This window comes from Syngnathoides biaculeatus, chromosome 13, assembly GCF_019802595.1.
Source record: "Syngnathoides biaculeatus isolate LvHL_M chromosome 13, ASM1980259v1, whole genome shotgun sequence".
NCBI classification, from domain to species: Eukaryota; Metazoa; Chordata; class Actinopteri; order Syngnathiformes; family Syngnathidae; genus Syngnathoides; species Syngnathoides biaculeatus.
Window position 1 is genome coordinate 28,181,747 of NC_084652.1, and position 27,980 is coordinate 28,209,726.

General features: G+C 51.4%; 3 protein-coding genes across 7 annotated transcripts; 1 reads left to right on the forward strand and 2 right to left on the reverse strand.

The window, feature by feature from the left end:
- Nucleotides 1-22: 22 nt before the first annotated feature.
- On the reverse strand, nt 23-6,994 carry LOC133510671 (tripartite motif-containing protein 54-like). 2 transcript variants are annotated; one of them, XM_061838884.1, is made up of 8 exons: nt 6,571-6,994; nt 5,737-5,888; nt 3,650-3,830; nt 2,320-2,415; nt 1,988-2,221; nt 1,265-1,535; nt 257-462; nt 23-147 (listed from the first exon to the last, which is right to left on the reverse strand). In XM_061838884.1, exons 1-6 carry the CDS (start codon nt 6,688-6,690, stop codon nt 1,509-1,511), a joined length of 810 nt encoding a protein of 269 aa, XP_061694868.1. In that variant the 5' UTR covers nt 6,691-6,994; the 3' UTR covers nt 23-147; nt 257-462; nt 1,265-1,508. The 2 variants fall into 2 exon arrangements, with proteins under 2 accessions (XP_061694868.1, XP_061694867.1); XM_061838883.1 differs by having other exon boundaries at nt 1,265-2,221.
- Nucleotides 6,995-7,086: 92 nt separating this feature from the next.
- Nucleotides 7,087-9,297, reverse strand: LOC133510670 (dnaJ homolog subfamily C member 5-like). Of its 2 annotated transcripts, XM_061838882.1 has the most exons (4): nt 8,599-9,297; nt 8,315-8,528; nt 8,055-8,253; nt 7,087-7,485 (listed from the first exon to the last, which is right to left on the reverse strand). In XM_061838882.1, the coding sequence occupies exons 1-4, from the start codon at nt 8,796-8,798 to the stop codon at nt 7,388-7,390; spliced, it is 711 nt and encodes a 236-aa protein (XP_061694866.1). In that variant the 5' UTR covers nt 8,799-9,297; the 3' UTR covers nt 7,087-7,387. The 2 variants fall into 2 exon arrangements, with proteins under 2 accessions (XP_061694866.1, XP_061694865.1); XM_061838881.1 differs by having other exon boundaries at nt 8,315-9,297.
- Nucleotides 9,298-10,607: 1,310 nt separating this feature from the next.
- dhx9 (DEAH (Asp-Glu-Ala-His) box helicase 9) lies at nt 10,608-27,940 on the forward strand. Of its 3 annotated transcripts, XM_061838814.1 has the most exons (28): nt 10,608-10,743; nt 11,254-11,398; nt 11,520-11,660; nt 11,739-11,859; nt 12,775-12,905; nt 12,985-13,133; nt 13,712-13,758; nt 15,044-15,180; nt 15,609-15,698; nt 15,761-15,922; nt 16,307-16,384; nt 16,489-16,680; nt 17,479-17,620; nt 17,680-17,762; nt 17,835-17,991; nt 18,454-18,554; nt 18,622-18,835; nt 18,917-19,011; nt 19,782-19,855; nt 20,739-20,891; nt 20,958-21,118; nt 21,185-21,296; nt 21,364-21,525; nt 21,599-21,726; nt 22,442-22,671; nt 22,735-22,850; nt 23,273-23,473; nt 23,722-24,004. In XM_061838814.1, the coding sequence occupies exons 2-28, from the start codon at nt 11,294-11,296 to the stop codon at nt 23,987-23,989; spliced, it is 3,750 nt and encodes a 1,249-aa protein (XP_061694798.1). In that variant the 5' UTR covers nt 10,608-10,743; nt 11,254-11,293; the 3' UTR covers nt 23,990-24,004. The 3 variants fall into 3 exon arrangements, with proteins under 3 accessions (XP_061694798.1, XP_061694800.1, XP_061694799.1); XM_061838816.1 differs by lacking the exons at nt 23,273-23,473; nt 23,722-24,004 and adding an exon at nt 27,800-27,940; XM_061838815.1 differs by lacking the exons at nt 23,273-23,473; nt 23,722-24,004 and adding an exon at nt 22,936-23,199.
- Nucleotides 27,941-27,980: the final 40 nt, after the last annotated feature.

The following is a 27,980-nucleotide window of genomic DNA, read 5'->3' on the forward strand; positions in this document are numbered from 1 at the left end:
TGAAAAAAATCCAATGAGCACAAAAGTTTTCCAGCGCTGATTTATTGTGTTCACTTCCAAACCAAAGTGATGACAAGCATGACGGGCGGGAAGTCACTTGTGGTTGAGCCAGCTGAAGGAGAAGACGTGTTTGTTTGCGGACGCCGCCTGCAATGCAGGAGAAGCGAAAGGAAGGAGATGACGAGGACAGAGAAAAACCAGAAAAGGGAAACGGCGGAGGAGAAGAGTCAGCCCATCCAGGAGTCGGACGTCATACCTGAAGGGCGGAGTTAGCAGAAGGTGGGCTCGTAGGGGTCTGGGCCCGGCTTTCCGGGGGACTTTCGGGGCGTATGCTCAGAGGGGGTGCGGCCTCCGAGTGTGAAAGAAGAGCAGGCTGACGATCGGCTGAGGGCGCCTGCGTTGCGCCGCTCTCTTCGGAACCGTCAACCGTCCCCAATTTGTCGTCTCCATTGGCGTCGGCCACTAGGAGGCAGCGTGGTTGCACTTTACTCAACGCTTTTCAAGAAAGTAGCACGCGCGCGCGCGGAGTCCGTGCACATCGAGGCGGTCCCATATCTGGTCCATGCAGTCGGCTCGCCCCTAACGTGCTCACAAGACGTAAGGCTTTCTTTCTGACGGACACGACGATTCGAGGTCGTGGCAAAACGCTGCACTTTCTTGCCTTAAGTGTCGGCGGCCTTTGTGAGTACCTGATAAGGCTCGATATGGACACCTGATATTAGTACTCCCCCAGCCCTGCTCACACCACAGCTATGAACAGGTAGACGGGACACGTCGGCCCCTTTGAGGCGCAACGCCAAAATTAGGAAGGTCAAAGTCGTCAGCTCATCCCGTTTGTGTGGACGGCAAAGTCCGCGGATGCCGCTAGATTGTGCCGCACATGGTCGCGTACGATATTGGACAATCGCAACTGGGAATAACTTTACACTGGAATGGGATTCTTTCTTTAAAAAAAAAAAGGTTCCGTATTGCACATTTTTCAGCATTGACCGAAAAAGTCAACCTCTTAAAAATCGGTTAACAATTGAGCAAGTTCGGACTTCATTTCAAGTCCACGCATTGCCTTTGATGGCAACGGCTGCCCGCCCCCGCCCCCGCCCCCGCCATGTAGCCACAGCACGCCAGTGTGTCTGCTCTTTATATCTATGGTGGACACACTAAAATAGGAGCTAGCAGCAGTAATTGTTGGGTCACGCGTTAATAACAGATGATTATGCTAGCGAGTGAAACCGTGCTAACAAGTCACAGACATCAGTAGTCGTACTTGTCGTCGTCGTCGTCAAGTTACACTTGTTACTTTTGACGAAGTTGACGGCCATCAGCGCCCTCTTTTGACACTCAAAGTTGGCGCTAAAGCGCTCCATCTTCTCATATCCCAACTGAACTTTTTCCAGTTGTGACGCGTCGCTTCCCGCAGCCATCCTGCACACACGCCCCACCGCAGAGCAAGCTCAGCATCACGCCGTCCCAAAAACCACTTCCTCCAAAACCGGCGCGTTGGCCGGGACTCACTTTTGTAGCAGTGACTTGCTGTCCTAAGAGAGAAACGACAACGATTTAGCGTCAGTTATGATGATTCTGATTCACAACGCGCGGTTTCTCCTTTCCTTTCCGGAACAAGGAACAAAGCAACAGCAACGGCCAATGTGGAAGCGTGTCTCGGATCGCAAAATTCGGATCTGCCGCCTTAAAAAGACGAAAGCGTGCGGCGACGTATGTGACGAGAGGTGTCGAAAGTAGACTGCAGTTCTTTATTCGACTGAAGGAGCAGCAACGTAGCGGCCTGAGGACGCTCTCGCAGGTCAGCCGCTTGACTCGGGCCGTCGTTTGCGTTCAGGGAGTCTCCGTGAACGGCAGAGATTGTTAAATAAAAGGCTCGCCTTGAGGCCCTGTTCAAGTCATCTGCCCAAAAAATGTGAAAGTTGGCTCCTCCAATGAAACGACTGGCAAAGAAGACAAAAAAGCACCGTCGGCTCGGGAGGCTGACCTGCAGGAAGGCGGCCATCTCGGCGCCCTCCATGGCGCGGATGGCCTTCTCCAGGAGCTCGGCGGCGTTCTCCAGGTGTTGGCTGTACTTCCTCCTGAGCCCCGCCAAGTAGTCCAGTTTCTCCTGCTGTTCGGCGCCAATCCGGGCGTTCAGCTCGCCTTTTCGCTCCTCCAGGACGGCGAACAGACGGTCGAACGACTCGCACACTTTGGACTTTTGCCGGCGCCCGTTGTCCTGGAAATGCGGCCGAGCCAGACTTCCCGTTTATCGGAAGGCTTCGGAATACTTACGCGCTGCACGATGAAGAAGAGACGCGATGAGGATGAACTGACATCCACCGCTCCGCGGGCGTCGTCCAGATGCTTCACGACGCTCTGAATCCGTTCGTTGGCGACCACAAGAAGCGAGATGCACTCGCTCAGCTCCGCCTGTTTCACATAAAATGTCACAATTATTGATCGGAGTTGCTTTGCGATGTCAAGAAATCAACTGGTCGCATGTGTAAATACAGGACCGTGTGCCTTTAAGGGGCGCGGCCTCGTGTGTGAGATCAGGAGGTGGTGTCTCATTGTTTTCAGTTTGTATTTGTGCATTTGTCGCATTCAATGAATGTGGTTCTCCTTGCCCACGTGCCTAGAGGCCAGGGCATTACAGTACACTCGTTCGTTTTTTATCGTACAATACGGTGGCTCAACTGCACTTCTCCCGAATGACTGCTAGCTGTTTGAACCTAGCCTACCACAATTAGTTAGGACTTATTGTAATCCATAGCGGGTGGTTTGGATAGTGCGAGAATTGAAGCAGATGGTGCTCTTTCTATGGCTTTATTAAACAAAGAGGAGGAAAATGCAGTAAAGGCAAGTACAGCTGTGGTAGTCACGAATGATACAGTCGCTGGAAACTGTAGAGGCTAATAGCCGGGAAATAATTAGCCAATAGTCGGTGTTCCGTGTCAGTGCCACTAAACACACTGCAATGTAGAACATGAGGATAGAGAGCCCGACAGGGGAAGGAAAAAAAAAAAAATATATATATATATATATATATTAAAAAGAGAAGAATAATATAAGTAGTCCGCCTTTGGCCCCAGGTTAGCTCGGATAGGCTCCAACACTCCCGCAACACGTTATGTTACGTTATGAGAGGATTACAAAATAGTGTTTTTTTTGGTTTTGTTTTTTTTTTTTTTTTTTTTTAGTTGCTCTATACACACCGAGCTGTCATTTGGAAGCCACGAAGTTCTCGTCACCTCTGCAATCTATTTTTCATGACGAACGGGGTCTTTTTGAAAAGTATGAAGAGTGAATCCATCCTCCCGAGTGTTCGAACAATATCCAGCAATACAACAATACGGCATTTTGGCTCACGGGCAGGAACAAGCAGGTAGCAAACTCGTAGTGCGCTGCTGCTGTTAACGTGATTTCCTGCTTTTTCTCAAAAACAAATCCAAAAACAAAGGATTTTCACTGCAGGAGTTACAAAAAGCCATCTCCGTCAAAATCAGGTTTTGTGGCGAAAAGACGGATGAGTCCATTCCGGCTGCCTTTTTTTGCGTTAATAACGTGCTAAAAAATCTTGCATTTCATGACAGTGGACCTTTTAAAATGGCTATTAGAGCACATCTCCAAGCAGCAGCCGCCGCCGTGAAGTCGACCTCTGTACCTTTTGTTGGGCCAAGACGACGTCGAGTAGCGCCACCTGGCAGTCTTTGTGGGCGCCGAACACTTTGCAGAGGGAACAGGTGGGCACAGCGCAGCTCAGGCAGTAGATGTTGATCCTCTCCTTGTTGTGATCCTCGCACATGGGATGCTCCGGCGCCAGGTCGGGAACCGAAGTCGCCTTGCTGAGACACACGTGTGAATGCGCCAGGGCCGTTCCGAGGATTCCCCCCGGAATCTTGACACCCCCCCCCCCATCCCATTAAGCACGACGGTGGAACAGATTAGGCCACCGTATGTACATGTGAAAACAAAGAATTCCCGTTACGAAAGGAATGAATTTGGTAAGTAGAGCTTGAACTTGTTCCCGCATCCCCTTGTACACTTTCACTATGTAGCATCTTTGCTTTATTTTCCTCTGGCGCCAGTGGCGAGGTTCACACCTGAATAAGCTTCAATAAATAAATAAATACATCTAAAATGCATGACTTCGTGGACAGCTCTGTCTTCTTTTTCTTTTCTTTTTTTTTTTAATAGAGCAGTGTGAAGTATCTGCTCTATATAAAAGACTGTGCACAGAGAAAAAAAAAAACCAAAAAAAAATGACGCAAATATGAATTTGTGAGCGGATTTCTCCTCCCTGCGACCGACCGGATCGGAGCATCAACGCGTTCGTCACGTCGCCGGACAGCGGAGACGCCTACTCTGGAGCGACCAATCATGCTTCTCCATCTGGCACTGGGGTACACGAGTCTGGGTTTGGCAGTTGACCGCATAGTGCCAAGTACAGAGTTTGCTGGTCCTGGTGTGGCCTTGGTCCCTTCATTCCGGTGAAAAGAACTCTAAACGCTTCAGCATACCAAGAGATTTTGTACAATTCTATGTCCCGACTTTCTGGGAACACTTTGGAGCTAACCACCTCCTCATCCCAAATATCTGCTCAGCAGTGCAGAAGTACACGAATGGGAGGCCCTTGTGAGGATAAGCGGCTTGGAAAATGTTTGAACTTGACAGAGTTTTGACCTCATTCTGACAGACAATTGACCCCTCCGTACAGGGCACTTAACCACGCCCCCGGAAGTGACGTCACGCCACGTGCGCTGACGTAAGACAAACAGTAAAAATGGCAAATACAATACAATACATTCTGAACTGAGACGGACTCCATGCTGCTGATTTCATTCAAATCAACGATATATTATAGATTCTAAATACAATACATCCTTAACTGAGAGAGACGCCACGCTTCTGATTTCATTCAATCGTTCACACGTAGCAATGTTATGCTAGCGCAGAACGTCTCATTCATTTATACGAGACATGTATTGAAAATCAAATACAGGGCATACCTTGGTGCAAACATGTGTGTTCCGGTTAATATTAGATGGATTTAGTTGATGATGCGGTCCTCCACAAAGTTTGATCCATCGAAGGCATTTTTCGCACTGGGTCTTCGGTTTTGGAAAGGGTACGAATGGAACTCCACCAACTAGCCTTTCGGGATACCCGTCGTCACTATTACAAAGTCCGTGACTACACCTCTTAACCATATTTTTTGTTAAATAACCCAAATACGCGATAAAACGCTAACTAAACCAATACTGGACCACGCAATGTTGTCTGAGAAAACGGCGGGAGCAAAAGCGGGCTTTGGTTTATGCCGATCTGTGGCCTCTGATTGGTCAGTGACGCGGATTGCGCAATATCCACGGAGGGGTCAATTAGAGCGGAGACCGAGAGCCGGCCGGGGAACTCGAAACGGTTCCACGTAGCGAGTATTGACTCTATTGATACAAAACATGATAGGAAGAGCCTACTAGAACATCAGAACTGAACCTTGGCGCTATTGACCTGAGTTTGAATGTGATTGGCGGATTCTCAACAGGGCCGTATCGTGACTTACGACAGGGTGTGCGTATTTGTGCCAGCGCATTGTTTTAGTTCTTGATTGGGAATTCTTCTCTTTTCAATTGGCCTGTGCAGCTTTTAGTTCATATTAGTAAGAATTCCTCACAAACCGCTGGTACTGTATTTGAACAAGAGGGGCGTGCGGACTTTTTCCATCCACTGTACGCATGCGCGCGCGTGTACCTGGCGCTTCCTTGTTTGTACATGTCGACGATGTTCTCCACCAGCAGGTTCCTCTGGAGTCCGTAGACGCCGTGGCGATCCAGAAGAACCTCGTGGCGGCACGACGGGCAGCGGAAGCGGCCGCCGCGAGAGCTCAGGTACGGGTTGGCGGCCTGCGGGTCAGGTCGGGGGGTTAGCCGAGGTCAGGGACGCCCGCCGGTGCCGACTCGCCGTCGCCGTCCCGCGTAACCCGGCGGCCGTATTGCCCGGGCCGGCCGGGTGCGCGCTCGGCCTTTGGGCGAGACTCGACAGGTCGACGACGAGAGAATAATGCCGATGTATTGGATGAGGAGCATATGTGCTGCTCTTCCTCTTTTCACTGAACAAAAGCGTCTATTCTCTCCTATGATTGGCTTTGGTGTGAGGATAAAAAAGGTCACCGGGCTTCCTTACTGGCCTTCGAAGGCTCTCCTTGCATCCAAGTTTGAATGAAAGTGGAAAGACACATTACTGCTGAATTCTGGACCCAACAAATCATGTGGATTCGCATCGACCTACTGCGAGCGGCGAAGCCGGGAGAAGCGCTCCCAAATGAAAAGGTCAATCAATGAATGCAAATATGTATTAGAATTGAGTTTGGGAATGCAGGTCCGTCCTTTTGATGGCGTTGAGGCCGGCAAAGAAGGCTTCGCTGTCCCAGCAATTTGATGATTATTTCCCGACGGACTTCATCGGCAGTCCGTCAGCCAAACGTGACAACTTGGCCGTCAGTACGCACGCATACGGACGCTGACGGGGTGGGGGGGGGGGGGGGGGTGCGACGTGACGCCACCCGTCCGTAGACGTGTCACTCACCTGGAAGACGTCGTTAGCGCACTTGCGACAGAGGTTGTGTTGACACGGTAAGATGACGACGGGCTTGGAAAACATATCCAAACAGATGGGACACATCAGCTGCTTCTCCAGACCCTCCATGACCACCGCGGAAACCAGGAAGTCGGCGGTCCAGAGGACAAACGGTGGACGGCTCAAGCCACAAGAAGACTGTGACACATTTGAGTCTGTCTGTTTTTAGACACGCGCAAGCATGTCAGCTGTTGCCATGCCGACATGCCCATATTTGTCAAAAAGTCACAGGAGGCACGACGGTGCGGCACAGTCACCAACTTGACTTCTGACGGCCTCGCTAGAAAAACAACAGGTCTTCGTTGCTTGGAGAGTTCACCAACACGACACCTAACCCTAACCCTTCACACAAATAAGTGTCGCTAGGACTCAGACACCCCCCCCCCACCCAAAACAAATAAACAAACAAACAAAAAAACCCCTCAAAGTGGTGAATCCCTGAGTGGCGAACTGCACAACATTTGCTACATTGTGGAAATACAGCTGGGGGACAAAATGGCGTTTTCCACAGCTTTGGCAAACATACTTTGTCTTCAACAACTTTATTGATGACATTGAAATTGCGATCATGTGAGCACAGGAACAAGGAAATCGCAAAGGATGTGCTGGCCACTGTGTAAAAAAAAAAAAAAAAAAAAAAAAAATCGGCACGCGGCGATTCGAAAATAGCCGAGGCACGACAGCGGAGAGGCAAGAACTGACAACACAACCACAGAGGAAGAGGAAGAGGAAGCCGACTGGTGACAGGCGTGCGTTGATGACGTCGTCACAGCGACGCGTCTCCATATCTGCGGCGTCCGTCCGAGATGAGTTGAGTTTTCTCGTTGCCGGCGGTCGGCTGCTCAACGACTGGCCCGGTTGCGTCTGTGCTTGTGGGAAAAACACTTTCTGTTTGGCACATCACAGGACGTAACGTGACTCCCACTTCCTGTTTGACCGGCCACAGGAAGTAACTCACTGGCGCCTCCACAGGAATCAAAGATTCTGGCCTTCTTATGATATTGATGTGTTGATTTTGATGGATCGATTGAGTGCGGATTTATGAAGTGTCGAGTGAGTTAGCGATCAATTACCCTGACGCGAAAACAATGAAATGGGAAACGCAACCAAATGTATGATTGAATGAGTTTACGGCACGGATAGGTTGCCGATGACGTCACCACCGCCCTTAGACCAACCGGATAAATTGACGATGGAAAAAAACTTTCGGCGTCACCTATCACCTGTCTTCTTGGACCTCCATGACACGTAAGATGGCGTAATCGGAAAGCTACCCATTGGCTAATTCATGGTTAATGGTCGGCGCAATAGACCACTTGAAAGTGACGTGGACGGATGGACAGACGGATGGATGGTTGCTCAAATGTACAACATATGTAAATCAACGGACCGCACGCATCAATAAATTGTTGACTTGATGAGCGTTTGCCGACCTGCCGTCTCCCCGTCGGGCACGTGCGGAAGCTCCTCCCCCTCCCGCTGGTCCTCGCGCAGGTCGCCATAAGGCGTCTCCGCCTGCGGGTCGTCGGGGGGCGTGGCCTTGAAGCGTCCGCAGCAGCAGTCGCAGCAGCAGCAAAAGCAGCAGCAGCAGCAGTAAAATCCCGTCAGCAGCCCGCACAGCGCCAACAAAGCCTGAACAAGCAGCACGCAGTCACTTCCCGCCCGCGGCCGTCACTCCCTGCGGTCGGCCGACCTTGGCCCGGCAGGTGGTGAGCGCAAAGTAGACGCTGACGTTGTCTTCCCCGAAGCGCTGCGCCACGTACAGCCCCAGCGAGCCATAAGCGTCGTAGATGTTCCTCCTGCCCGGGTCGGAAAGGACCGCGTGGGCCGCGTTCACCTCCTTGAACTTCTCCGCCGCCTCGGGGTCGTCCGGGTTTTTGTCCGGGTGGTAGCGCAACGCCAGCTTCCTGTCGGGGCGAACACGCTGTCGGGCGCCGCACAGCCGGCCGCCGGCCCAAATGTCGGCACGCCTCTCACCTGTACGACTTCTTGATGTCGTCGTGGCCGCAGCCCGGTTCCACGCCCAGGAGCACGTAGAGAGACTCGCCCGACGCCGACATGGATCGCCGTCTGCCGTCCGACATCCTAGACCAGAAAAGAGAGGAGAAGAGAAGACTGGCACCTGTTTGTCCTCGTTCAGGCTCTGGCGGTGGTAGCGTGTGACCCCCATGAAACATTCAGCTCCCGCTCTCAGATGTCCAGCGGTGCGATCGGGTTTCTCGTCTTGTGACTGCTCCGGATACGTTTCCTTGACACAATTGATTTCTCGTAGGCAGCGGCTTGAAAATTTGCCACAAAATGGATCAAAGATGTGGTGAGGAATTGAAACGCTGCAAACATCCTTCCACTTTCCGGAGCGCTCCTCCTCACGTGGGTGGTGGGCATCATCGGGCCCATCGCAACTATGTTGGGGCGAGAAGCGGGCGACGCCCTGAAGTGGTCGCCAGCCAATTGCAGGTGTGCAGTGCAAACGGCAGCTTGGGATTTTGCTTCGAAATCTGCAATGCTGATTGTACACCTTCATTTGTTTGGCTCGGCAAAGAATGGAACCTCCCTTTTTTCCCCAATTTTCATGTTGATCTCATTCTTGGTTTGAGTATGCTTATATTGCCCCCTTCTTTTCTTTCTGGGCTCGTGCAACACGCGGCGGCCACAGCGCCACGTGGGCCCGTCTTGTCTCCTGGACCGCCCTCACGTCTTCCCCCACGACATCCATCGACCTTCTCTTTGGTCTTCCTCTCTCCCTCTCTTCCCTCGCAGCTCCATCCTCACCCATGTCTCTCTCGCCTCTGGACACGTCCAAAGCATCCGAGTCCGTTCTCTCCAAAACCTGCAACTTTGGCTGTCCCTCCCTCTAATGGGCTCATTTCTAAGCCGATCCATCCTGCCGACTCCTGGCGAGAACCTCAACATCTTCATTTCTGCTTTCCGTCGTCTCTTCGGTGCCACCGTCTCTAATCCGTAGATCACGGCCGGCCTCGCCATTGTTTTATAAACTTTCCCCTTCTTCATCGTAGCAGAGACTCTCGTGTCACCTTCCGCCAGCTGTTCCGACCCGCTTGGACCCGTTTCTTCACTTCCTGTACCACACTCCCCGTTGCTCCGGATTGTTGAGCCCGAGGTTTTGAAGTGGTCCACTGTCGCTATCGCTTCTCCCTGGAGCCTCACTCTTTTACTTTTCAGGATTTGAACTCTCCAAAGTCTGTAATGCTAAACTAAAAGAGGGGGAAAAATGTGTTTACAAGTCTTATTATAGTCGGTCGTTAATACGAGTTTGAATGATTCGATCGAAGTGATTTGGGTGAGTGGAAAGGTGTCCTATGAAAACATGTCAATCCCGTCATTCTACATTACAAAGAACAGAACAGCGAGAGGGGTTGAGGATGATAAAATTGAGTGTGAGAAAAGTATGATTGCGTCTTTTGAGAGAAACTCAATTCGAGGTGAGGGCAGGAGTGTTATACACACTCTCGGACAGTTTGTGGCGGTAAACACCCGGGCGTCGCTTTCAATCTGCCAACAAATGAAAAAGGAAAAAGAAACGAAAAGACGTTTATGAGTACTAAGTACTGTACTCCACAATGCCGTGTGTGTGTGATGGGACGAAGAGCACATATCGCGACTGGGATACATACAGGGCCATACAGGTCTTAATCACACATTACACAAAAGAGGCAAGTACCCAAATAAAACCTGCAAACATTGCAACCAAAAGTTTCAGCGAGGGATATTGCTGCAACCTGGGCAAAAATCTTATTCAGTCAATAGTGATGGGAAAATTCAACAAATTTACACTGACAGGCCTCGCAGGGAAGTCACTAGATGAAACAATGTAGGACGTTATTAAATTCCCGAGAGAATCCGATTTGGGTAACAGCCTTTTTTAAAAATAAATAAAAAATAAAAAAAAAAACGGAAAAACAAAAAAAAAAAAACAAAAAAAAAAACCCCCACACACTCCAGGCCTATTGGTGGCGGTAGTGCACAGATGAGTCAGTTTGCCACCCGCCAATTCGCACTGGAAGTGGAAGAACGAGACGACGACAACGACGCAGCTGCAGAAGAACGAGAATAACCAGAGCAAACATTTTTTTTTTCTTGACTCGCCAAGCAGCATTAAATGTAAGCAATGAACGCTTGAGGATCAATAAGAAGCTGACTGGTGGAATTTTACTGTGAATGCGCAACAAGAGAAGCCCCGGGCAGGCTAGCAGCAGAAATGCTAATGTTAGCGCCAGTCGCTCAATTATGGACCAATTTCCGTCCAGCAAGTCCGTTCTTGTCGAATGTTAAAAATCCGCGATAACATGCTGTTTTTGGCGCGTGTCTTCTACTCGGAATAAAACAAACAAAAAATAACCATGTAGCTAAAATGCTAGCTATCCCCAGAAACAATTAGCACCTAGCACGAACATTCACAGCAATAATGCTATGTGACTATGAACCTCACTTCACCTCGAACTCTAAATACTATTATTATAATATTTTCACTATGAAAGGGTCAGAAAATGTCCTTTTGCCCCTGTTCTCTGTTACTGTAATCCTTGAAACACCACTTACGTGTATTATATCAATTAGAAATGTGGTGGTGTGCGAATTCAAGACAAATGATTCGGAGTTGTCCTTGTGCAGTGTTGCTAGGAAACGAGAGGACATTCCTCCCGTCCCTGCCATGGCGGACATCAAGAATTTCCTCTACGCCTGGTGCGGCAAGAAGAAGTTGACCCCTAACTACGACATCCGGGCCGCCGGGAACAAAAACCGATTTATGTGCGAGGTGCGTTTGTGTATTTGCACGATTGTGTTCATTCTCTGGCCCGACAGACACGGCGTGAGGACCCGCACCCCTCCGAGCTTGCTCTTCCCACAGTCATCTTTTGGATTCACGTGCGCCGCAGGTGCGCGTGGACGGCTTCAACTACACGGGGATGGGCAACTCCACCAACAAGAAGGACGCTCAATCCAACGCCGCTCGAGACTTCGTCAACTTCCTGGTTCGAGCGGGTGAAATGAGCGCCGCCGAGGTTCCGTCCCTCGGCGTAAGTAGCGCGGCTGCGCGCCACGCGTCCCGTCATCGCAACACGTGCTGCATGCAGACGCGTATTTTGTCTGCACAGGTGGGCATGGCTCAACATGCGCCAGGCAGCGATCAGCCCGACGGAGAAGCCAAAGCGTCGTTTGGGAGTCTGCCGTCTGGCGGTCCGCTGCCCCCTCACCTGGTGGTGAAAGCCGAACAAGGTAAGGTTTTTTTTTTTTTTTTTTTTTTAAATCACATCATTTTTGTAACTTGGCAGCACAGTGGGCAACCGGTTAGAGCGCCTGCTTCACAATTCTGAGGAGTGGGGTTGAAATCCCGGCCCCCCCTTGCGTGTACTCCCCGTGCCACCGTGGCTTTTCTCCAGGTGCTTTGGTTTCCTCCCACGTCCCAAAAACGTGCAATTATACCGTAGGTGTGATTGTGAGCGCCTTTGGTTGTTTGTTCCGACGTGCCCCCTGCGATTGGCTGACAACCAGTTCTGGGTGTACTCCGCCTCCTGCCCGAAGATATTCGGAATACCTTCGGGCACTGCTGGATCGAAGTGCTGAAGTGCTCTGTGTGGATGGGACTCCTTGTAAGGAAATGTTAAAATGGGAGATTTCTTGCTCCGACCTCAAAGATCGGATCGGGTCGGGTCACCCCTACTTTGACCGACCACACGACACAACCCACGTAGCAGACTTTGACATCCTGTGCTCTGGACCCGTGATTCCCAACCAGTGTGCTGCGGCACATTAAGTGTGCCGTGAGAAAATGATCACATTTCTCTTAATTGGTCAAAAATATTTGACGACAGGAAAAAAAAGAAAAAGTATCTTCCTTCATCTGTCTGTGCCAGCGGCGTACAAAGGCAGACAGAACAAAGAAATGCTTTTCTGTTAGATGGCAGGAAGTATGGAATTCATTTGTGCATCCACTTTTTGTTAGTTGCTGCGACCAGAGATTTTTGTTCAATGGGTTAGTTAGGAGTAGGAATGACTGCTCTAGACGGCGATCGATTAGTTGTCGATTCATTGCAGCCCCTCAACAATCCGATCATTTTTGAAAGCTTCTTCCCGGTAGTGGAGTTGATGCCACAAATCAGGGAAGTTTTCACCGTTTTGTTTGTGTTGCAGAGGAGTTAGGGGCCGGTCCAATTCAGGGGCTAACTGGACTGGGGTACTCGGGCGGCGGAGGAGCTGAATGGGAGCGCGGCGCCAACCTGAAGGAGTATTACGCCAGGCGGGACGAGCAGGACGCTCAGGCGGTAAGGGCTACACCGACACCGACTCACTCGCTCCACCTCGACAGCATTGCAACAAGTTGACCCGTTTGTTGACCCGCAGACTCTGGAGTCCGAGGAGGTGGACCTGAATGCCAGTCTCCACGGCAACTGGACTCTGGAGAACGCCAAGGCCCGTCTGAACCAGTTCTTCCAGAAGGAGAAGACCAGCGCTGAGTATAAATACAGCCAAGTGGGGCCGGACCACAACAGGTCTGCAGCAGAATCTCTCGCCCCGCGGTTGAGACGGACGAGCAGCATCTACACACTGAAAACAAGAACGGGCTGCACGTAGTCCCTGAAGTAGTTCTTGCAAATTGCCAAATGCAGTTCTTTGGACGCTCTTCTACTGAAGTTGTTTGAAAGTTCATCGAAAAGATTCCGAAGCTCTTCCAAATTTCTTCCCGGAAGTTCTAACCTCAGTGGACCGAGCGGCCCTCGCGATGCTGCTCGTCCGCTCCTGGTGACGTTTGACCTCGCCGCCTAGCGTGTGTTTTTCTGCCGGACGGCTGTGAGGTCACAGAGGTCAGCGGCCCGGCGTCATCAGAACCCTGAGAGAAGACACGAGAATGGCTTTAGAAGCGCTAAAGCCTTCTGGTGGCGTTTTGAGATCTGCTGGAGAGTTCTGATGATGCTGTGCCTGCAGGCCACGCCCCTGTCACTCAGGCAACGCCCTTTAAAGCTCCAGTCCGGCAGAAAAACACAAAGTCAACGCACGTCAGGTGAGTTGACTTATGGCTCGTCTGACGCTTGACGCTCAACTCAATCTGTGTGTTTTCATGTGCGTGCAGGAGTTTCATCGCCGAGATGCAGCTGTTCGTCAGACAACTTGGTCGGAGTAAGGCCTCACATTCTCGCTTGGCCTGTGTTGGGAATCACTGACTCCTTCTGTACTCTCGAATTTCAATGTACTGTAGGCGTTTTGATGCAGTGCAATATACACCTGACTAGAAAGCCCACTGAAAATCAAGCGTCTAATCACTATGTCGTATCCCAGAGTGTGTGGCGGGATGCGTCAATAAAATCTGCAAGGCCGCAGAGCGTTCTTTCTTTCTTAGCTTCCACCACGTGGTTCTCAGCTCTACCTTTGCCTACGTCATCTTCCTACCCACCACCATCCTATTCTGTCGAGCGACACTCTCCCCTACCACTGACCTACAGTCAGGAACCTCCTTCAGATTTCATTGTCTGCACAAAATATAATCCAACAGCGTGCTCTTGTAGGTCACTCTATGTTCCCGTCTCTTCTGGAAAAAAAGTATTCACTCCTGCCATTTCCGTCCTTTTTGCAAAGTCCACCACCATCTGTCCTTTCCTGGATGCTGGACTTTACCCATCACTGTTTCCTTCAATAAGGTGTCCATTCCAATCTGCACCAATCACAACTCTCTCTCTGTCTAGGATGCCCAGAACTCCTTGATCTAGTTCCTTCCAGAATCGGCATAGCCGCTAATCACGTTATACGTAACGGCCTCAATTTTGAGTTTCAGCCTCATCACTCAATCTGATACTCTTTTCACCTCCAAGGCGTTCTTAGCCAGCTCTTCCTTTAAAATAACCCCTACTCCATTTCTCTTCCCATCTACTCCATGGTAAAATAATGGAAACCCTGCTCCTGAACTTCCAGCCTTACTACCTTTCCACCTGCTCTCTTGGATGCACAGAATATCAACCTTTCTCCTAATCATCATGTCAACCAACTGCTGACCTTTTCCTGTCAAAGACCCGACATTCAGTTGTAGGCTCTGTGCCTTCCTCTTCTTCTTCTGCTCTTATTCGTTGACCCCCATGTCACTCACCTGAACCCGGCCTTATAAGCCGCATACATTCAGAGTCACAGAAACTATAGCGTCAAATGTGAGCGTGGTGACCTCAAGTGGGCCAGAAAAATACCTGCACCTCATGCGGAGTGTTCCGGTATTGTGCGCTTAAGGCTTTAAAAGGTAGATGAATAATAAAATGAACATATTGTTGCTAATTCAAAAGCGTCATCTATCGAGGCGGTCTGGAGTGCAACGCCTGTGATAAATGAGGGATTCCCAACACAGCTTTTTTTTAAAAAAAAAAATTTTTTTTCCTGAAATAAAAAGTGGGACAGTGACACGTTTGTGCGCCCTCTGTAGGCGTGAGTGCGCGCGAGCACGGCTCCAACAAGAAACTGGCGGCGCAGTCGTGTGCCTTGTCTCTGGTGCGCCAGCTGTACCACCTGGGGGTCGTCGAGGCCTACTCGGGGGTCACCAGGAAGAAGGAAGGAGAAAGCGTACGTCGACACACAGTCCCCAATCATCTGCGCCTGGCTGGGCCATTTGCCGAAAATGACTTTTTATGAGTTCCAATGATTAGGATATTTTTCACGGTTCAGTGTGCATGTTTACGCACATGTGCACTGCTTACACCAACAACAACGGCCGCAAACAGCAGAGGAGTAGTTTACACAACCGTATTTGGGTGGCACGGCTTTAAGGACTGGGTCCCGCCTCAGCTACGTCGCAAAAGAACTGGAAAGTTTCACTCCGACGCCATGTTTTGGCTTTGTTGGGGTTTCTCTATTATATCGTTAGTAAGAAGAAATGATATAAATGCAGTTAAAGACGTTGTTCAAACTTCAAGTTTCCAGGAGGGAGGGAAGCGCAATTTGTTTGACCGACTGACTTCGGAGCCCCTCTCACGTTTAGTGTTCATCTCCAGCTGGAAGTCTTTGACGTGCCGGTGTCTCCGGATCTTCAGCAGCAGCTCGGCATCATGGTGGAAGAGCTGGGAGTCCCGATCCCCCCGCCTGTGAGTCTCTCAAACCCTTTCGTTGCACCTCAACACGCTCCTAATTGCTGTTCCCTAACCAGCCCGCAGATCCCGGCGAGATGGTCTCTCTGGTGGCCACCAAGATGGCGGCGTTTGAACCATCTCAGCGGCAGAGTGGCGCCGGCGTGGTGCCTTGGTCGCCCCCGCAGGTCAATTGGAACCCTTGGACCAGCAGCAACATCGACGACGGCCCGCTGGCCTTTGTGAGCGACCCGCCGTACCCTGCTTCAGGGCCGTGTGCTCGTACGCTCTGTGTCGTCCCCTCGCTACTAAGACGATTCAGTTTAGGCTACTAGCATTCAGTTTACCGGTGAACTGCTGCGATGCGCTCATAACACAAGACCCGACTAATCGATGCGTGTCACACTCATAAACAGCCTTCAAGTTTGTGTGTTAGCCTTTTTTTTTTTTTTTTTTAAATCCTCACTAAAAGGACAACGTTTATAAACGTGTGGACTAGAACATTGACCTTAAGATGGCTCTCTAAAAAAAAAAAAAATGTTCGCCGGGCATAACGTAGAATATCGTATAAATGTCTGGTCGTCACCGCGGACGTGCTCCATAATGTTGCTGGCTGTTGGTTGCAGTGCACCCCGGAGCAGATCAGTAAAGACCTTCAGAACGAGATGATGGATCGGCTGCGGTGCGACGACGACCTTCACAAGGTTTGACCCAGAACGGACCCTCTCGAGAATCACGGCCTCAGCGGCTTTGTCGACCGGTGAGCGGGACTTGGGCTCAAATTGTGTGCGTGTCTGCGCGCGAGTAGATGCTGACGGATCGCGAACAGCTGCCCGTCAAACAGTTTGAGGAGGAGATCATGTCCGCGGTGGACAGCAACTCAGTGGTGATCATCCGAGGAGCCACCGGCTGCGGGAAGACCACGCAGGTCCCGCAGTACATCCTGGACCGCTTCGTTAAGGAGGGCCGAGCCTCAGACTGCAACATCGTCGTCACGCAGGTAACGCAGGATGTCGACTTCGGAATCGCAATCATCTTCTACTGGAAGACAAGACAAGACAAGTGGCGCTGGAATTTTGCTACGGGGTGCTTGTCACGAAGGGATTTGATCCGCAAGTCGGCTGCCTTTGCTTTTTTTTTTTTTTTTTTTTTTTTCCCAATTGCTTTGATTGAGTGAACGGTTTATTTCATTTGTAAGAATGATGCAATATCCATCCGTTCATTTTCCGGGCTGCCGGTCCTCACTGGGGTCACTGGCGTGCCGAACCCGAGGCGAGGAAGACCCTGAACTCGTTCGTGGCAGCCAATCGCAGGAGTTATATCATAAAAAAAAAAAAAAAAAAAAAAGACCTAATTAGACCAAAATTAAAAAAAAAAAAATGTGACAAGTCACTCTTGGGACAATCTCAACGTTCTTATGTTGTATGTAGCTTCCTCTCAACATCAATGTTGCGCTGTAGTACTATCATAGCAACAGCAGCAGCAAGTCGTCGTAATATGTCAAGCAATGTTTAACAAATGAATCGTTTTTAGAGGTTTTTTGTTCAAGACTTTTGTTTGTTTTTCTAATGTTTCACATAAATACGGTGAATGAGTGCTCCCAGTGGGAACTTCCCAATGAGAAATAGAAACTGTATTGGAAATGATGATTTTGGTCGTTTTGAGCGTTTTTTTTTTTTTTTGTTTGTTTTTTTTTTCCTACCGAGATTACGGTAGTTTGAAATGCCGCTGTAACGTTTGTGATGTTCACCTTGAATGATTGAGTAAATACATGCAATTTTTCTTCTGTTGCCTTCAGCCGCGACGTATCAGCGCGGTGTCTGTGGCGGAGCGTGTGGCAATGGAGCGGGCCGAGGAGCTGGGTCAGAGCTGCGGTTACAGTGTCCGCTTCGAGTCCATCCTGCCTCGCCCCCACGGGAGCATCCTTTTCTGCACTATAGGTACATACGGGGGCCTGTTCCGCTCCGACGGCACGGCGTGACAGTTGCGCTCTCCGCAGGCGTGCTCCTGAGAAAGCTGGAGGCCGGGATCCGCGGCATCAGCCACGTCATCGTGGACGAGATCCACGAGAGAGACATCAACGTGAGGTCGCCGCCCGCACCCCCTTGGCTGGCTTTCGGCCTCGCTCGTCTTTCTCACGCCGTGTGTTGACAGACGGACTTCCTGATGGTGGTCCTCAGGGACGTGGTCCGGGCCTTCCCGCAGATCCGCGTAATCCTCATGTCGGCCACCATTGACACTCGTATGTTCCGGGAGTACTTCTTCAACTGCCCCATCATTGAGGTGTTCGGACGCACCTTCTCCGTGCAAGGTAGGGCAGCGCCTCGCTCCTTCGCTTGTATGTTGGTTTGTCTTTATTTGTCGGGACAATTCAAAGGTTCGTTTTATGCGCACACAACAACATCACTGGAGCTAAATGACAAAAACAGTAAAGCGAGCGCACTGACGTCTCCTGGACGTAGTTTTTCCCCCTCTTTACTCCAGCGCGTTTTGAAAATGTATTGCAGTTCCTCTCCAAGTCAGAGATGTCACGGCGGCCGGCGTCGGCTTGGACGTTACCGGGCGGGGCTTTCCTCAGCACATTTTGGTCATTCCCGGGAGCCGTTTTTGCTTTCCTTTCCGCAACAAGGAAGAGGGCCGCAACAGTAGATCTCGCGGCACGGCAGGCGACGCGCAAGCTACGCGTGGGCGTTGTCAGCCGTGTGACCGCGAGAGTATAAAGGGCAAAAAGTGCTTCGATACGTTTGAGCTGACCAGTTTTTGTCGCGTGCAGAGTACTTCTTGGAGGACTGCGTCCAGATGACCAACTTTGTGCCGCCCCCGCCGGACCGCAAGAAGAGAGACAAAGACGAGGAGGGCGGCGGAGACGAAGACGTAAGTGCGCCACGCGCGCCGGAGGCTGGCCGGTCGGTCTCGTGATCGCCGCCGTTGTCGCCCGCAGACCAACTGTAACGTGATGTGCGGCCCCGAGTACTCGGCGGAGACCAAGCGCTCCATGGCGCTGTTGAACGAAAAGGAGATGTCTTTCGAGCTGGTGGAGGCGCTGCTAAAGTACATCGAGACACTGCAGGTGTCGGGCGCCGTCCTGGTCTTCCTGCCCGGCTGGAACCTCATCTACGCCATGCAGCGCCACCTGCAGTGCAACCCGCACTTCGGTGCGTGGAAGTCGCACGCCGACGTCGTCGGACTGCGCGGCGGCGATGTGAAATCACCTTGCGCTTGTGCTTTATTTCCAGGAAGTAGCCGCTACCGGATCCTCCCTCTTCACTCTCAAGTACCACGAGAGGAGCAGAGGCTCGTGTTTGAACCCGTGCCGGACAACATCAGGAAGGTTGGCCGCGTGGCACGTCTTTTGAGCAATGTCACGAGTGCACATCTATCTGCAGTTTTCGAAAATGAACAAAAATAGGAGTGTGAAAGGATCACCTGAAATAATTCTAAACAAAAACCAAAACCTTCTGATGAAATGACATGAGCAAATGTTCCCTTTGCACTATTTACTATCATTGGAGTTGCTGAGGCCAAGTGACAGTTTGCAACGTCGCGTACACTTTGAGGACCCGTCCTCAGAATTTCAGTCCATACGAGGTTGTTGATTCATATTTTGAACTGACGCTGATTGTTGTGGCTTTTGGGGGATTGGGGATTTTATTTATTCCCCCCCCCCCCCCCCCCCCCCCCCCCCCTTCAATGCCATCATGCGATTTTCCAAACTCTTGCCGGGTCGTACTCGTATTGAAGTGTCCATTCCAAACAGACTTTTTTTATGAAAGGTTTATTTTTGTACGTCCTAAACTCATTTGCTCCTGGAATTAATTCTAATTGAAAGCACGACTCTTTTATTTGTACCACAACTGAGTATTGAGTTGAAATGTCCCCATTGTACCACTGCATGCCTGGGTTATTATATTGTCTTTTTCTTTTTTTCCCTCATCCAAAGGAGGTACACCTTCCAAAATGCCACCCCATGTTCACATTTATTCATTTTTTGCAGTTCATCTCCCACAAATCACAAAAGTCCCACAGAAAGTGTTGAACGCGTCTCTTTGTCAATGCCGCATTCCTGACAATTGTCTTGTCTGTCGCGTTAACGCTTGACAGGTGATTTTGTCCACCAACATAGCAGAGACCAGCATCACCATCAATGACGTGGTTTACGTCATCGACTCCTGCAAGTAAGTCCTTGCCGAGCTTCTATTTAGCGGCCATTTTCACTTTGTCTGTGAAAATAGCCCTAACAGTTACATTGAATTTGAAATGTGATTAATCCCTTCCGGTATTATGACAAGTGGCCCCCAGCTTGAGGGAATTTTCTCAAAACAACCCCAAAAAAAAAAGCACAATTCAAAGAACAAATGTCTAAATGGAAAAAGAATTGCGTGAAGTACATGACCAACTCGACGTGTTCCGCGTGCCGTAAATGTGATGCAATGACTTACACCTTGGTATTTTCCCCTGTACCGTCTTATTTTGGCATAATCATTGCTGAAGCTTGTCAGCTAGTTGAAGAAGGGCAGACGAAGGCAAATGATGGAGCGTGGACATCTGTGCAAGGACGCTGGAGATGTCCTCAAATTGGGCATTTTGACATGAGGACTGAATGAATTAGTTTTGGTGTCACCGCATGAGTTGAATGCTGCTCCTTCTGGTGTGCCTGCCTCAGCCACCTGGGGGCAGTATCAGACAGGCGTTGAGGTGTTGTCATCACTCATACTTATTGTTGGCAGTCCTTGACCGGGACGCATCAGCCAATCGTATTGCCGCGAGGCGGATCTCTCGGCCCGTTAGTGCGGCACTAATTCGTTGTTGAGGACAAAGTCTGTCTGATGGAGAACCGCCATATGACCCGTCAACGTATCGTGGTGCCATTTGTGTTCCAACAGGCGCCAATTAGCGATAGCACCGTTTGAAAGGTACAAGAAGTCCAAAAAAGCTTCAATCAAATGAGTCACTTCTCTGCTATTTGGAATCTCCTGCTAATGACCGGAGAGTACGAGGTTCCCGGCACGGAGGATTTGAGGCTTTGAGCGATACCGTCCACGTTGTTTGTGCGCGTAGGCAGAAAGTGAAGCTGTTCACGTCTCACAACAACATGACGAACTACGCCACCGTGTGGGCCTCCAAGACCAACCTGGAGCAGAGGAAAGGACGAGCCGGAAGAGTCCGCGCCGGATTCTGTTTCCACCTCTGCAGCCGGGCGCGATTCGACAGGTACGTCCGTGCCCGCGACGGAGGACCGCGGGACCCCGTGAGCCGCTCCGCTGTGTTTATGCGCAGACTGGAGACCCACATGACTCCCGAGATCTTTCGGACTCCGCTGCACGAAGTTGCTCTGAGCATCAAACTGCTGAGGCTCGGCGCCATCGGTCACTTTCTGTCGAAAGCCATCGAGCCGCCTCCGTTGGACGCCGTCATTGAGGCGGAACACACGCTCAGAGGTGAGAGACCCGCGCGCGCTCGGTGGAGGCCGCGCAAAAAAAACAACAACGTGCGTTTGTGCACAGAACTGGATGCTCTGGACTCGAACGACGAGCTGACCCCGCTGGGGCGCATCCTGGCCCGCTTGCCCATCGAGCCTCGCCTGGGCAAGATGATGATCATGGGCTGCATTTTCCAGTCAGTGTACCCGCCTAGTTTCGCCGCTGATTTTGCTTCCTGTCCTGATGCGTGCGTGGGCTTGCAGCGTGGGCGACGCCATGTGCACAATCTCTGCGGCGACGTGCTTCCAAGAACCGTTCATCAGCGAGGGAAAGCGTCTGGGCTTCGTCCACAGGAACTTCGCCGGCAGCCGTTTCTCGGACCACGTGGCGCTCTTGTGCGTCTTCCAGGCCTGGGACGACGTCAGGTGGGCGTCTCGCCGCCGCCGATCACGCGTGAGAGCGCGCCGCCCATCGCCCCGCCCCCTCGCTCCATTTCAGGATAAATGGCGAGGACGCGGAAAGCCGTTTCTGCGAACACAAGCGTCTCAACATGGCCACCCTGAGGATGACCTGGGAGGCCAAAGTCCAGCTGAAGGAGATCCTGGTCAACTCTGGCTTTCCCGAAGGTACTCGAATTGCGCTGCACCCGCCGGCGCTGGTGCTCGGGAGCTAGGAGTGTGGAATTTTGCAGCAGGGTAGGCATCCGAAACACGACTTCGTCAACTTCAAGAGAGGAATGAAGATTAGCCCGAGCAAAACGGAATATATGGGAGCGAATGAGAGGGGCGGGGAGGGTTAGGGTTAGAGTCAAGCCCCGGCGAAGAGAGAGAGCGAGGGTGGACCACTTCAAATCCTCCGGAGCAACGGTGAGTGAGTGCGGTAAGGAAGGGCGGAAGGTGGCCGAAGAGTCTCTGCTCGGATGAAGAAGGGCGACGTGTAGAAAACAGGGCTGAGACGGTGGCAGTGAAGAAACAACGGGAAGCGGAACTGGAGCGAGCAGAAATGAAGATGCTGAGGTTCCAGTTGGATAGGATTCGAAATGAGCCCATTAGAGGGGAGGGACAGCCAAAGTCGGTCGTTTTGGAGACAAGCTGAGGGAGACGTCCGTGGTTTGGACACGTCCAGAGGCGAGAGAGTTAGCAGCCGAGGATGGCGCAAAAGAGCGAGAGAGGGGAAGATCAAAGAGAAGGTGGATGGATGTGGTGAGGAGTGTGGACAGTGTTCGAGACAAGCCAAAAGGTTCAGAATATTCTGTTCCTCCAAAAGAAAGGGAAAGTTTGAACATCCGCGAGCTTTGGAATCGAGACCACGGCGCTTGCTGTTCATTTTGGTGTCCTCCAGAAAGCCTGATGACGCAGATGTTCACGGCGACGGGACCGGACAACAACTTGGACGTGGTGGTGTCGCTGCTGACGTACGGCGCTTATCCCAACGTTTGCTTCCACAAGGAGAAGCGGAAGATCCTCACCACAGAGGGACGCAACGCCCTCATCCACAAATCCTCCGTCAACTGCCCTTTCGCCAGCCACGACCTCGTCTACCCCTCGCCCTTCTTCGTCTTCAGCGAGAAGGTAGCGCGCCTCGCGGCCGTCGGCGTCGAGTGCGTTTGCTGAACGCCGCCTCGTCGTCGTCAGATCCGCACGCGAGCCATCTCGGCCAAAGGGATGACCTTGGTCAGCGCGCTGCAGCTCCTGCTCTTCGCCTGCAAGAAGGTCTCGTCCGACGGCCAAGTGGTGGAGCTCGACGACTGGTGAGACAAAACGCGGCTGCCTCCTGTGCGCTATTTCGTGATGCCCGTCTACTAGCTCAACTGCTTATCCTTAATGTGGTTGCAGCAAAAAAATGGTGGCTGACTAAATCATTAAATGTATTGAGACAACAAGCGCAATAGATGATGAAAACATTGCACAAACGCTACAACCTGGCGGGACCGGGACGCAAGAACTGAGACAGGATGAGAAATTGCAAGGACGCACTCGTCCGTTTCCGTCACATGTGCATCCGTGCGTATGACTTGCATTGGCGGGATGTCACTCGGGTTATCTGAAAGGGTCCGTATCTCGCTCCCCCCCCCCCCCCCCCCCCCCACGTATTTGTGGGATCGGGGCTCGAGCGCACGATCCGCGACGCCTCAACTGGCCGATGACGTGACCGCTTCCGTGCCGCGCTCAGGATCAAACTGCGGATCCCTCACGAGACGGCGGGCCACATCCTTGCCCTCCGGGCGGCGCTGGAGGCTCTGGTGGTGGAAGTGACCAAAGACCCCGAGTACATCTCCCATATGGACCAGAGCAACCAACGGCTGCTTAACCTCATCAGACATCTTTCCAAGCCTTCCGCCGCAGGGATCAATCTGGCCGCCGCCAACCGCAGGTGACGGAAGCGTGTCGGCGACCCGTTCGTTCAACTTTGTCAGGAGGCTTTTTAGGGAAACTCAACCCGCAACAATGTTTACGTGCCGGCGCTCGTCAAAACACACGATTGGAATAAGAATGAAACCGCCAAACTTCTTCCGTGCAACAAACATTTGTCGGCTCGGGTTGGGTTCCCCTTTACCGGCCGCTTTCGTCGCCTCCGTCCGCCTCTAAACATTTCCACGTATATAATTGTCATCTCTGCAGGATGGGTGACGGTCCTCGCCCCCCCAAGATGGGACGCCTTGACGGAGGAGGCGGAAGAGGCTACCAAGGGGGAGGAGGGGGCTACAGAGGGGGCGGGGGTGGGTACAGGGGGGGCGGCTGGGGAGGCTACCGAGGCGGGGGCGGCTACCGCGGTGGCGGAGGGGGCTACAGGGGTGGCGGAGGGGGATATGGTGGGGGAGGGGGCTACAGGGGAGGTGGAGGCTACAGGGGAGGGGGGAGGGGGGGGCGAGGCTATGGAGGTTACTAAGTAGAAACCTTTGCTTGTACCGTCAATTTATTTTTTTGTCTTTAATAAACCAACAAATACTTTTGTCAGCCACCTCCATTCCCTTGATGAAAAGGTGACCTTTGACCCGCACCTAAGTGACGTGCGATTCCGCCCCGGTTGCCGGGGCAATTGACCCCTCCGTGGATATTGCGCAATCCGCGTCACTGACCAATCAGAGGCGAGAGATCTGCATAAACCAAAGCCCGCTTTTGCTCCCGCCGTTTTCTCAGACAACATTGCGTGGTCCAGTATTGGTTTTGTTAGCGTTTTATCGCGTATTTGGGTTATTTAACAAATCGATATGGTTAAGAGGCGTAGTCACGGACTTTGTAATAGTGACGACGGGTATCCCGAAAGGCGAGTCTGTGGGAGTTCGATTCGTACCCTTTCCAAAACCGAAGACCCAGTGCGAAAAATGCCTTCGATGGATCAAACTTTGTGGAAGACCGCATCATCAACTAAATCCATCTAATATCAACCGGAACACACATGTTTGCACGAAGGTATGCCCTAAATTTGATTTTTAATACACGTCTCGTATAAATGAATGAGACGTTCTCCGTTAGCATAACGTTGCTACGTGTGAACGATTGACACACTTATTCTTTGTTGAGCGATATTTAGCGACGATCCGACTGCACAAACGTATCGATTTCTTGCTGGCTCGCGGCCGAAAGTTAACCAGACTGTGTTTGCACAAAGATATGCCCTAAATTTGATTTTTAATACACGTCTCGTATAAATGAATGAGACGTTCTCCGCTAGCATAACGTTGCTACGTGTGAACGATTGACACACTTATTCTTTGTTGAGCGATATTTAGCGACGATCCGACTGCACAAACGTATCGATTTCTTGCTGGCTCGCGGCCGAAAGTTAACCAGACTGTGTTTGCACAAAGATATGCCCTAAATTTGATTTTTAATACACGTCTCGTGTAAATGAATGAGACGTTCTCCGCTAGCATAACGTTGCTACGTGTGAACGATTGATACACTTATTCTTTGTTGAGCGATATTTCGCGATGATCGGACTGCACAAACGTATCGATTTCTTGCTGGCTCGCGGCCGAAAGTTGACCATACTGTGTTTGCACAAAGATATGCCCTAAATTTGATTTTTAATACACGTCTCGCTTTAATGAATGAGACGTTCTGCGCTAGCATAACATTGCTACGTGTGAACGATTGAATGAAATCAGAAGCGTGGCGTCTCTCTCCGTTAAGAGTGTAGTGTATTTGCCATTTTTACTGTTTGTCTTACGTCAGCGCACGTGGCGCGACGTCACTTCAGGGGGCGTGGTTAAGTGCCCTGTACGGCGGGGTCAATTACCACAAGTGAGCGCATCTATTTTGCAGATAATGAAACATTTGCGCTACTTTCACGCTCTTGGAAACTATGAAGGGAAACGAGTTCCTTCATTTCTTCATTTCATTCAACGTTCCCTTTTTCCAAAGTTCATTAAAGCAAGCGTTATGTAATTATCAAGCACCCCCTGTTGGAGGGAGGGAATGCTACACTTTTTTGGGGGGGAACAACCTCTTTCCCTCAGTCAGAGCATTAAAGATGGGTCAACATGACAATGACCCCAAGCTCACAGTCAGGAAAAGCAAGTAAGAAGCATATCAAGGTTGTGGCCTGGGTCACATTCTGGATCTCGTCTTGGATTAACCGGATGCTCGCGCTTCTCTCCCGTCGTGGGCAAACAATGGCCCTTTTTTTCGTAGGGTTAGCGTGAGCGTGAGCGGTCGGTTGTTTGTTTGTGCCCTGCCTTTGGCCGGCAAGCAATAAAGGGTTCCCAAAGATGGCTGGGATAAGCTCCAGAACTCCTGCGACCGTTGTGAGGATGAGCAGCTCAGATAATGGATGAACGTGAAGTCTGGTGCATATTGGATGTCATAACAAAAGTTTGGCATTGTTTTGAATTGTGCTCGATTGACACAACAAGGCCGTTGCCGTGACAACAGCAAACACATCGATGTTACTCATCAAGATAAAACCGAAGCACCTTTGCGCGGTACTCGGAGACACTTTCCAGTGGCACGCAGTCCTTCGCTCCACAATTGAAGCCGGCGGCGTCGAGCTAGCCGAAGCGCGGCCGACGACACTTGCGCTTAAGCGTCACTTTCGACGAGGGGCACGGTGACGACGTGGCCGACCGCCCGGCGCGCGATCCCTCGAGTCGAGGGGGGAGGAGTGCGACAGAAAATGGACTGATGGAGGATCTATGTCACGGACATAAATGGCTTCCAAAATGTCCCCTGAAACTGCGACCGAGCGAGCTCGAAAGGAGGGCGAGCGGCCTGCGCGTCGGTTGGCGTGCGAGCGGGGACGGCTTTGGGGTTGCATTGCGCTGCTGTCCAAACAAAGAAAGTTGAAGCAAAAAAAAAAAAAAAACAAAACGAGCGGACGATGACGCGGCGCGACGACCTCACGCCTGTGAGGTGACGATGTCGCTCTGTGCGACAAAGAAGTCGAAAGCGGCGACGCCGGATCGGGCGTCCTCCCCCTGGGGCGACGACAAGCCGGCGGCCGACGAGAAGAAGCGCCATGGAAGCCGGCGACAAGCGCGTGGAGACCTTGCGGCCGCTGCTGATGCAAACGTTGCGACTCGACGACGAGCGATGGCGAGACTTTGTGAGCGTCAAGAAGCATCTGGTCTACTTCAACAGCTTCTTCAACACCAAAGATGCGCTCAACCTCTTCGTGTGGCTCAACGAGGACGCCGGCGCCGGTGCCGGTCTGGACTTCCCGCCGGCGGCTCACAAGGTCGTCTGTTTGGCCAAAACGCAGAAAAGCGTGATGAGCGCAGAAAACATGGCCACCGGGCTGCTGATGGAGGAGGTCCACGCGGACGACGTCCTCACTTTCATCTGCGCTCTCGCGCAGGAGGTTGCTAATGCTAACACTAACGCTGCAATATGATTGGCTGCTGAGTCCAGGCAGGAAGGAAGCAAGATGACATTTGTACTACAAGAAAGAAAAAAAAAAAAATCATTCAAACAACAAAAGCTTTTTCTTACCTTTTTCCTCGCGGTCTGGAGTTTTTGGACCGATCGGATCGCAAAATGGTTTTCGTGCCGAGCGGCGAGCAAATGTTACAAACTGCGCTCAGTTTAAAACGGAATGAATGTTTGGTGAAAATGTGGCCCGTTGATCGAAACCTGGAAAGCGGCCATCTTTGAAAAAGTTGATCCCATTGAGCGAGTCCACAATGGGAAATTTGCATTCCGCACGTGAAAACGGTCAGCAGCTCCAAAGCGCTTCGGACGATCTGCGTGGTCGAGTCCTTGTTCGGCGGCCTCGTTTCGTAACCTTTCGGCCTCTCGGAAACGTCTTTTTCAACCTCTTATTCAAAGTCAGACATTTGCAATCCTCTGCTTTGACTTTGGCTTTCACGGCGGAAGTCACGAAGCGTCCCGGGAAGTGACTCCAGCTGAAGTTAGCGGCCCGACTTGGAGCGTAACGTAAAGCCGCTTTCCATGCGGGCGTCATACCGCGAGCCTTTTGTTTGCCGGAATCGGTGGCAAAGAAGTCCCTCTCGCTTTGCAAAAGGTTCACAAAAGTGTTGTGTCACATTGGAAGAAAGAAAACTGAAGGACGCAACATTGATTTTTAGCCAATGATTCAATCTGTCCACCTAATAATCGATTGACAAAACATTCGCTCGTTGCGGTCGGCTTTGACGAGGCAGCCATTCGTAACGTGGCGTGTCCAGGCATTGCTAAGGAATTATGCGGGAGGGCGGGCAGCGGCCTTGACCCCACGGCGCCGTCTTTGTCCCCGCAGGTGATCTGCCCGTTGCTGAGCAACCCGGCCAACGAGTCCGGCTGGGCGCCGGGCGCGGCCGAGGAGACGCTGGACTTGATGGAGAGGCTGAAGAACCGAGCGCTCGTCGTCAAGGCTCAGAAGGAAGGGTGGACTTTCCTGCCCCTTCCGAAACGTCTCTATGACGACCAGGAGAGGTAGA

What these genes read in the sequence shown, in the direction of transcription:
- dhx9 (XM_061838814.1), top strand. Translation starts at nt 11,294, where the DNA reads ATGGCGGACATCAAGAATTTCCTCTACGCCTGGTGCGGCAAGAAGAAG. An exon ending in AAAACCGATTTATGTGCGAG is followed by an intron (nt 11,399 to 11,519) that starts GTGCGTTTGTGT and finishes CGTGCGCCGCAG; the next exon opens with GTGCGCGTGGACGGCTTCAA. An exon ending in CGTCAGACAACTTGGTCGGA is followed by an intron (nt 13,759 to 15,043) that starts GTAAGGCCTCAC and finishes CGCCCTCTGTAG; the next exon opens with GCGTGAGTGCGCGCGAGCAC.
- LOC133510670 (XM_061838881.1), bottom strand. Translation starts at nt 9,145, where the DNA reads ATGAAGGTGTACAATCAGCATTGCAGATTTCGAAGCAAAATCCCAAGC. An exon ending in TCACCACCTGCCGGGCCAAG is followed by an intron (nt 8,254 to 8,314) that starts GTCGGCCGACCG and finishes CTGCTTGTTCAG; the next exon opens with GCTTTGTTGGCGCTGTGCGG. An exon ending in GCCCGACGGGGAGACGGCAG is followed by an intron (nt 7,486 to 8,054) that starts GTCGGCAAACGC and finishes CCACAAGCACAG; the next exon opens with ACGCAACCGGGCCAGTCGTT.
- LOC133510671 (XM_061838883.1), bottom strand. Translation starts at nt 6,690, where the DNA reads ATGGAGGGTCTGGAGAAGCAGCTGATGTGTCCCATCTGTTTGGATATG. An exon ending in TCGTCTTGGCCCAACAAAAG is followed by an intron (nt 2,416 to 3,649) that starts GTACAGAGGTCG and finishes TATGTGAAACAG; the next exon opens with GCGGAGCTGAGCGAGTGCAT. An exon ending in ACGCCCGCGGAGCGGTGGAT is followed by an intron (nt 2,222 to 2,319) that starts GTCAGTTCATCC and finishes CCGCATTTCCAG; the next exon opens with GACAACGGGCGCCGGCAAAA.